The 9,754-nt window shown below is 31.5% G+C and overlaps 1 protein-coding gene across 1 annotated transcript; it reads right to left on the bottom strand.

Annotated features, from left to right (window-relative positions):
• Window positions 1-4,433: 4,433 nt before the first annotated feature.
• LOC134276567 (uncharacterized) lies at window positions 4,434-6,259 on the bottom strand. Its single transcript, XM_062758811.1, has 5 exons — window positions 6,200-6,259; window positions 5,962-6,099; window positions 5,736-5,888; window positions 5,295-5,402; window positions 4,434-4,672 (listed from the first exon to the last, which is right to left on the bottom strand). Exons 3-5 carry the CDS (start codon window positions 5,821-5,823, stop codon window positions 4,464-4,466), a joined length of 405 nt encoding a protein of 134 aa, XP_062614795.1. The 5' UTR covers window positions 5,824-5,888; window positions 5,962-6,099; window positions 6,200-6,259; the 3' UTR covers window positions 4,434-4,463.
• Between the last annotated feature and the right edge of the window lie 3,495 nt (window positions 6,260-9,754).

Genomic DNA, 9,754 nt, shown 5'->3' with positions numbered 1-9,754 from the left:
TTTTTGATCTCCCACTTATTTCGGGTCTTCAAGAGCAAAACAGGGGCTTTTTCATTATAATCATATGGAAGGTGGGGGTGTCATTTAGTGAGCTCATTGCTCACAGTACCTCTAGTTTGGATTATGAATCAATGTATCAATATATAAGTCCAGTATTTTTTCTTGTTTGTTGCATTTTTGTAAATAACATGGATACAGGCATCATTCAGTACATAGCACTAATAAACTTATATTGTTTGTAAATTACTAAACTTTGAACGTACTCAGCGATCTGCTATTTTTAGAATTCAATTCTGGATGAAAAAATCGTGATATTTTAAAAGATTTTCACACGAATCATTTGAATTTATTGTTACTGTAACTATATTTCTACCAAATTTGGATAACATACATGTATGACATTAAAAAAAAGATATGACAGAAGACCACGACCTTTTTAAACAAGCATCGTATCACTTTTTTAAAACTAAAGTAATTTTTAATTTTACAATTGAGAATTTTTCAACAAGTAAACTTGAAGTATATATATCAAGAGTATATAAAAACTTCTTTTTCAGTTACACGTTCTTGAAATCAGCAGTTCGTGTGAAAATTTATTCTAGAATTGATTTGTATATATATTCATAATATAAAGAAAATATCTAAGATATATCTTGATAATGTTAAGATATTGTTGAATTGCCAAATCCACACATTTGTTTCTTTTTGCCCTGCAGTCTGACGTCAAAGGCGTCATAGACGCTGCTTTGAATTCTCAAAGCAGCGAGATCAAGGACACATTAACTACAGTGCTGCTATCCCACAAGTTGACATGAGATTGGATCGGATAGGATTCAGGATTCAGGATACAGGGTAGAAACAAATACATTTGTAGAAGAAAATCCAATCCAATCCTTTCCTATCCTGTATCTTACAGTCAATCAGATAAAAGCAAAGGTTAATTAATATTTCAGAATAAATTCCAAAAAGAAATAGAACATAAAATGCTTACAAAAATATTTATAAAATAACAATAGAAAATAAAACATTTTTCCTTCTAAACACAGATTCATATAAAATTTTGAGTGATACTGCGTACATCCTTACCTAGAAGGATCACCAGAAGGATTTTCAAATGTAAACAATGAAGAGTTCAGGAATCATAAGAATGAAATTAACATGCAATTCTATGAATAGCTATGGTGTCATCTAATATATTCTGAATATCTGATTATGAATCTATATTGAAGATTCAAATTTGTACATTGAATAACATTCATTCTTACATGTTATTATTCTTGAAAAAACTAAAAAGTCTTTGATTTATTTAATTTTGAATGTGCCTCTTTAATTCTATCGATGTCGCAATGTGTGCGTACCTGATAGATTCGAGATCAAGTGACGAAAACTACAGTCGGTCCCCTTAAATAATTTGTGATTTTCACAAAGTGGTTTATCAATAATTAAATTCAGCAACGGAACATTTCTAACCATGAAAATGATTAGTTAAGATTGAATCTAAAATTTAAAAAAATACAGAATTAAATAAAAGAGTCATACTGTCATATAAATAGCAATATTGTCGGTTATATTCACTGGCTTAAGTTAACAGAATTAATAATTTTCCTGCTAATGATAAATAGCGTACTATAGATTGATTGCGAATGTTGTTAATTTCTAATTAAAGAGAGTTAACCTCATCTAAACCGACGCCTGATGGATATAACCCTAAGAAAAAATACTATAGTGTACTATAGTTTATTATAGTTAATTATAGTTATAACGTTGACACTTTGAAATTTTTGATTTACTATAATGATAACTTTGACACTTTGAAAAACATTGACGAAAACTTGACACTTTGAAAAACTTTGGCGAAAACTTTGACACTTTGAAAAACTTTGGCGAAAACTTTGACACTTTGGAAAACTTTATCGAAAACTTGGATAATTTATCACTTTGAAAAACTTCGACACTTTGAAAAAGTTTATCGAAATCTTTGATACTTCATTAAACTTTAGTAAAAACTTCGACACTTTGAAAAACTTTATCGAAAACTTCGATACTTTAACACTTCGAAAAACTTTTTGAAAACTTTGACACTTAGAAAAAGTTCATGGAAAACATTGTCACTTTAAAAAACTTTATCAAAAATTTGGCACTTTGAAAAGTTTTAGCGAAAACTTTGATACTTTGAAAAACTTTGAAGAAAACTTTGACACTTTGAAAAACTTTGAAGAAAACTTTGACACTTTGAAAAACTTTGAAGAAAACTTTGACACTTTGAAAAACTTTGGCACTTTGATTTACTATGGTAAACTATAGTTAACTATAGTTAACTATAGCATTATATTGTTAGGGAAGTAACTGTAAAAGTAAAACCTTCCGCGTGGTTTTAATTTACGCCAAAGAACAAAGTAAGAAATTGCCCACGGAAATATGTCCCATCGTACTCGAAATATTTGTAAGGAATATAGTGAGAGCCGAGATACGCGTGAATGAAAGAAAAATCGGGTTTCCGCGGAATTATGACCCAGAAGAAAAATATTACCTCTACAGTAACTTTGTCTCTTTTCTGTATTGGCAGTAGTAGCAAGGAATCTCTTTACCAGCGCCTATCGTGACATGGTGCATAAAAAGATTTGTGACTTACTCGGTTCTTTTACAGAGATAATGGCCAGGGGATCGAACAACTCGATTAATGCTAAATTTACGTCTTGCTAAGTTGATCAGCACCAGCAGTAGAAAGGTCAGTAATTATCTTAGTTTTGCAGTAAGGACAACATATTGTCAAGAATTGTTTAACTTTGTCAGTAAAAATGGGAATGTCAGTATGTTTTTGACTAAGTAATGCAAACAACTTCATGAAAGTAAAATATTTCATGTATCTCGGGGCAGGTTTAATTGGTTTGTTAATATTTCTGAAGGGTAAGATACAGCTTTTTGGTTTATTCAGTGTATAATAGAATACATTGCCCTTATCCAGATCATACGGAATAATTTATATTGCTATTTTATTGATTTCTTGATTATTCAGAATTCTTTTAGCGGCAATATAGGAATATGTTATCGTCAGCAAATTATTCGAACACGTTGAAATATATATCGTAAAAAACAAGTAGGTACCTTTGAACTAAAAGTACTTACAAAAATAGTGGTTAAACTAGAGCCGAGCTCGTTGCAAAGCAACGAGTAGGTCTTCAGTCCTGTTTGACCGGAAGTAACTTTCATTTTAAAAAAAAAAGAGTAATGAAGTCCAAAAATGGGTAAATCCTCCAAATCTATGTTAAGTATTGCAAAATTAAGCCATTCTTTGGTACTTCCGGTTTGACCGGAAGTGATGACGACGGACGGAAAATTAATATTAAAGCTTTTAGTGACACGTATTACCCAAAAAACCTGTCAAAAACGGCAAAAATATGCATTTTTTGACTACTTCCGGTTCGACCGGAAGTGACATCGCCGGACGTGTTTTGACGACCCCAGTAGATAAAACTTGATATTTTGAACAACTTTGCTTCTTTGATGTATAACAAATTCTCAATACTTTTTGAGATATCTTTAAAAAACTTTTGGCCCCTTTAAGTCCCTTAATTTAGGGGTCAGCCCTTTTTTCTACATATCATTTGAAAGATCTTCTAATTCTGCACAAATTATGTTCTATATATTTTAACAAAATATTTTTAGTTTAGAAGATAAAAAGAAAAATATGAGTAATTTTTGGTTCTTTTAAGCGTTCTAATTTTTGACCCCTATATAGCGCCATTTTGAATAAAGAAATCGAAAAACAAAAACCGATGTGCACAACTTCAATCATTCTTTTATCTAAAATCAGTAGAATTTCTGCTCCAGCTTTAGCCGTCTCTGAGCCTTTGTCTGGAAACGAAAGCCTATAAATTTTCCTTTAAAGGGAAATAACTCAAAACCGGAAGTGGCTTTTTGAAATTTTAGACAGCATTCTGATAGAATTTATTAACGTCTATAACGTCTGAAAATTTGAGCGAAATCCGTTGAGAAATGAGCAAGATATGAGGCCTCAAGGTTGCGGTCTAGGAAGCAGAAGAAAAAAAGAATAATAATCTTTACCAACAGAATCAGTAGAAGGTCTTCCGTTGGAAACGGAAGACCTTAAATATATTAATATATCCGGGATTAAAAGTTTGCTAGCCTGGTACCTAGAGTGTTTCCTTTTCACATAAGTTGATATGCTATCAAATAAGGGACGTAAATATCAGTAGCACTTTGTTCAGTACTCTAAATTTTGGATTTGTATTTAGTATGATGATGCACATACAAATGTTGTCCAGCAAAACAGTTAATACACATATTCATATTTTTAATTATTCATTTTTGCAAACATGCATTTCATAATTTCTTAAAAGACACTGATTTTCTATATTCTGCATTAAAAAAATACACATATATATTCTATAAGCAATTCAATTGTACATAAGTTCAAGTTAAATAATTTATCTGTTCGTATTTCAAATTTCCATTGCTCCTGTATTTCTACCATGACCACTTTCTTCAAGAAAAAATGTACCAGCATAGATAAATAATAATAAAACGGCGACCACAGCAAAACCAATGATACCTGCAGCCATTGGAGAAATGGTTCCTGTCGATGACAAGCTCAAGAGATTTCCTTTTAAATCTTGTTTTACGATGTTACGGTTGGTATATACTTCCGAACCTGTTACATGTCATTGCAAAGTTACGAGTAAATTGCCTGAACTTAAACAAATCACAACACTTTTCATATATAGAAAATTTTACAAATGCCCACGTAAAAATGAAGAAATAATAGATGAATTTAAACATAAAGTTATACACATGTTATAAGACGCTGATACTTAGCCTTGAAAATATTTTTTTTTGTTTGTATCTTTAATTGTTGTTGTATATATATTTCATTTTAAATTTTAAAACACTGTTGAAATAAGAAAATTCATATATCTAGAGAAGTGAAGCAAGATGATAATTAGAATTAAAATTTATTACTTAAATTTATTTCATTTCATCTATATATTTTTATTTGTTTAATGGCAAATTTATTTTTTCTTTATTTTTATTATTTGTTATTTTTTTAATTCTTATTTTGGTTACTCCAAATTTTCATTCAGAAAATAATTTTAATTTTAAAAAGTGTGGACTTGATTTACACTATGAGAACATGTACAAATATATAAAGCATGCTCCTTCTTTAAGTCTATCTATATTTAAAATAGGCTGTTGCATTTCCGCCACTTTATACAATTTACGTTCTCAGGTAAGAAATACATTTCAATATATAGAAAAGTAATTCATATCTGTACCTTTTTCACTTATCGTAAATAATACAGGAATTGTTTTGATTCCCAAGGATTTATCAACGATGATGAGAACTGAGGAACTCTCGGATGGACGTGAAAGATACCCAGTATCTAAAAATCAAACGTTACCTTCACTTATCTTAATATTGCATTTTCAAAGTGTTATGTTAGTTTGTTAGGTCCTATGGAAGGCACTAGAAAACATGCATTGTTTATGAATGTTTTAAAAATTGGGATATTTTATTCCGAAATTATTTGATTAAATTTAATTTGATTTTTTTTTTACTACTAAGGAATTTGCATTAAAATTGAATTAATCTTGTAATCTATGCACTGGACATAAAAATGCTTTATTTAAAGTAAAGGTGGGGAGAAATATATATGTATCCTCAGATAAAAAAAATAATCCTTTCAGACTTCTATGTTACACTACATGTACGGTACCTGCAATGACTGATCTGGTTAAATTATGTTTACATCCTTTTTCAAAATGACACATATCCTGCTCACAATTACAGTGTTCTTGACACATATATCCAAAATTAGGATATCTGCAACTTTCCTTGCAAAAGTATCCATAATACCCGACGTCACAATCTACAAAATGAATTAATCTACTTTTATGTTTTAAAATGAACATAGGAATTTATAGCATAAGATGATGGCATACCTTGAGGATTTTTCCTACAGCCCAAAGCATGGTCACAATTTGATTTACTGCATCTACACGAGAACTGGCAGTCTTTTCCAAAAGATGGGTACGGACATAGATCATTACAATCTGGTCCGTGAAAGCCCAAAGTACAGGCTGTTGAAAGGAAAATTACTTGAAATTAAGATAATGAAATTTCAATTTTATGATTTGATTATGTTGCTTAATTAGGAACTAGAGTGTAGTTTTAACATACGGGTACAATTGCCTACAGCCTTCTTCCAAACATAACCAGCGCAGCAAACTGTGGTACCATCAAATCTATGATAAATTATATTTTTATAATGATAAGCAATATATTAAAAACTATTCCATTTCTTCTGTAATATTTTGATAATTTATTAATATTAAAATTTCAGTGCAAATAAATGGATACATGTTCAATAGTCGAAGGGACTGAAATCTGATACAAATATTACTTACCCAATGCAGTTTGACAATGTAGAAAATCTTATCAGTTTCAAAAATTCTAAAAGAGCTGAGACTATAGGAAGATGTCTCATAATTCAAAATTGGAGGCTGGCTTATGACATGTTTTCGTCTGTTTAAATATTTTAATGAAACATGTACATGTAACTAACATTTCCTGAGTACCACTTAGTGAATTAATTTGAACTTAAACCTAATGTCCTTTTTTCCGTGCCAGTCATTCGTCCAATCCTTACATCTTCCTGATTTTATATAATTGTATAAAATATCATATTTGCATGATTATTTGGAGATGCTTATAATTTCACATTATTTGTTATGTAATCTTGTGGAAGGAAATTTGTTTATGTTTTATCAGATGTTACATAAATAGTGTGTGTAGCAGATGATAACAGATTAATAAAAACTTATCATAGCATGCATATATTTCTAATTAATATCTGCGTTTTCGCATGAATTTTTTATTCATTTATTTTTTTGTTGAAGGACAGTGTTTTACTTTCATTCAGATGCATTTGTTTTGCCAAGATTACATGTTTATCAAGGATAAAATTTAACATGTGACAGTCAAATGTCTTTATGCTTACTTACTTACTTAGGCCTCTTTTTGCCAGGTGGCACATAAGGCAGCCACACAGTCTCTCCACCCAGTCCTATCCTTTGCTTTTCTTTCTACTTCTTTCCATGTCATCCCTATTTCTTTCTCTGATGTTCTACGCCATGTTGTTTTTGGCCTGCCCCTTTTTCTCTTGCCGTCTGCTGTCCAAAATATGCTCTCTCTTGTGATGTTATGATGGTCTTTCCTGAGCACAAGTCCAACCCATCTCCACTTTCTTCTTACAATCTCCTTTATGCTTAAGTGTATAAAAACATCCCTTCTACCTAAAGGAATATTTTTTCCTTCACCTAGAGAAAATGGATCACAAAATATTTTGTTCTAGACTAGAGAACGTTTCTAGTCGAGCCTTTTCATTGTAAGACATTAAAGTCAAGTTTTGATTATTGTCCAATTAATTGAACCTTGAATTTAACATTGATGTCTATGGCCAGCGCTAGATTTTTTAAAAAGATATTTTAAATAGAAATACTAATTTGTAAAAGGTAATTTGATATCAAACAAATCTCTTGTTGTAAATACGCGTAAAATCTCTCTTTATTAAACTATGAAAGACAATGTAAATTGAATCATTTGCACGGATATTTTGAGAAATTAAAAGTTTATCTCTTACTTCAAGGACACATAACTCTACCAATTTAATAGCTTTAAAAAATGTCTTATTTTCATCCTTATATTTTAAGTATGCGAAGTTGAAAACGGTTCATTATGAAAAATATTAGACTCGCTGAGGCTCGCAAACCACAACGCAAGTCCAATAGTTATCATTATTATCCGTTTGGGGATTTTATCTTAGTTAAAACATTTTTAAAGCTAAAATGTTAAAGTATTGAGATAAATTCAATAGACACTTGTTTTGTCTTAAAGAATGCTATTTTTTTTTCTTCTTATTGTTTTCCTTCACTTATTTACAATCACCTTTTGGGAGCCCAAGTAAAGTTTACAGTCTAATATTACATCAATGGATATGCAACGGTCAGATCTGTCAAGTATTATAACAATAGACTTCACGTAGGAAACGGCCCTGAGTCTTCAATTTAAGTAATCGCTAACCTAAATCGCATTCAGTAACCACGATAGAACCAGAGAGTGATGTTGAAATTTTTAAGATTCAAAATTCTCATAGCGATAAATCATATCATGACACTGATGCTATTTTGAATAACATTCTTGATCTGGACAACTCCAATACAAATTTTGAATTGTGCGCTTCTCCTTTATTCGTAAAAATCCTTAATTTTTTGACATATCGGACTTTGAAGGTGATGACTTGTCATTAATAAAGGATTCCATGGAAGTTATAAACAGGACGTCGACAAAGGAATGTGTTTAAACGCGTTTTCAAAACGCCTTCAACAGGCGTATCTAATAGGTTAGTCCAGTCTACGAAGTCCAAAAACACCGAAGATAAAGCTAAATTGGCTGTGAATGTATTTGATGGATAGAAAGAAAAACTAAACAAAAGTGTACAGATTACGGTAGGACTGGATTCAACTTTTGTGGGGAACTTATGGCCATGGACAATATGTCATTAGATAAAGCTATGCAGTTTTTTATCGCTGTAGTTCATAACAAATCCGGCGGAGAATTCCACCCGGACACCCTTTGTAAAATTGTCATTTCTATACCACATATTCGGCGAGGTAGCAGGAGGTTTATTAGCTTTCTAGATGATACTGACTTTCTTAATATGCGATCAGTATTAGATGCCAAAATGAAAGAATTATCAAGAAAGGGAATCAGGATCAATCGTAAATAAGTAATTATTATTTCAGGGGAACAGAAAAACGAGATGTGGGAGTGTGGGATTCTCTGAACTGACTCTGCAAAAAAATTTGTTGATACTCTGTTATACAGTATCGGATTAAACTTTGCTCTTTGTGCCGGGCAAGAACATCGGAATCTTCGAATTGGTACCACTTCTCAGTTATTACTACACATCTCCAAAGATGATGAGAGACGTTTACTCCAATACACAGAGGATGTATCCAAAAGCAATAGAGAAGGCTCAAATCAAGGCAAAATTGTGTTAAAAGTCACCAGGGCATATGAAAATGTGGATAAACCTGAACAATGCCTTGTTCAATTTTTTGAGAATATAGTTTAAGGTAAGAATATTGCTATCTGAATATTACTTCGAACAACTTATGTTTTTTAACAAATTATGTATACTTCATGATGCATGCAGTGTTCTGAAAAAAATGTTTTGTTAAGTTGAATATTCCTCTTTTGCGTACTGTTTATATTATTTTCCAATTTTTAGACTACCTGATGGAAAATCTACGATCCAACAGAGGGCTACCAAACCCGTATGGTCCGACGACGGGCCGATTGGGGTTCATCAGCTTCAGCAAGTTGTCGGAAAAATATGTAAAGCAGCTGGCTTCAATCGCTACAAGACTGTAACAAGCCGGTGTTGACGAACAACTAATTGAAGAAAAGACGGCCCAGCAGTCATTTCAACGTTGATTCAACGTTGAATCAACGTTGCACTTCAACGTTGAATCAACGTTGAAATTTGGTTGCATATGAAAGTTGAGGCAACGTTGAAACATAACGTTGTTTCAATGTCATTGAATTTTTGGTTGATTTATGGTTGATTTTTGGTTGCAAATGAAAGTTGATGCAACGTAGAAGCTTCAACGATGTTTCAACGTCAAATATCAACATTGAACATTGTTTGTAATTAGGTTGAGATTTGGTTGA

The sequence above is a fragment of the Saccostrea cucullata genome, unplaced genomic scaffold (genome assembly GCF_032062105.1).
Source record: "Saccostrea cucullata isolate Sc308-1 unplaced genomic scaffold, CSIRO_AGI_Scuc_v1 ctg822, whole genome shotgun sequence".
Lineage (NCBI taxonomy): Eukaryota > Metazoa > Mollusca > Bivalvia > Ostreida > Ostreidae > Saccostrea > Saccostrea cuccullata.
This window is presented reverse-complemented; position numbering and strand designations above follow the sequence as displayed.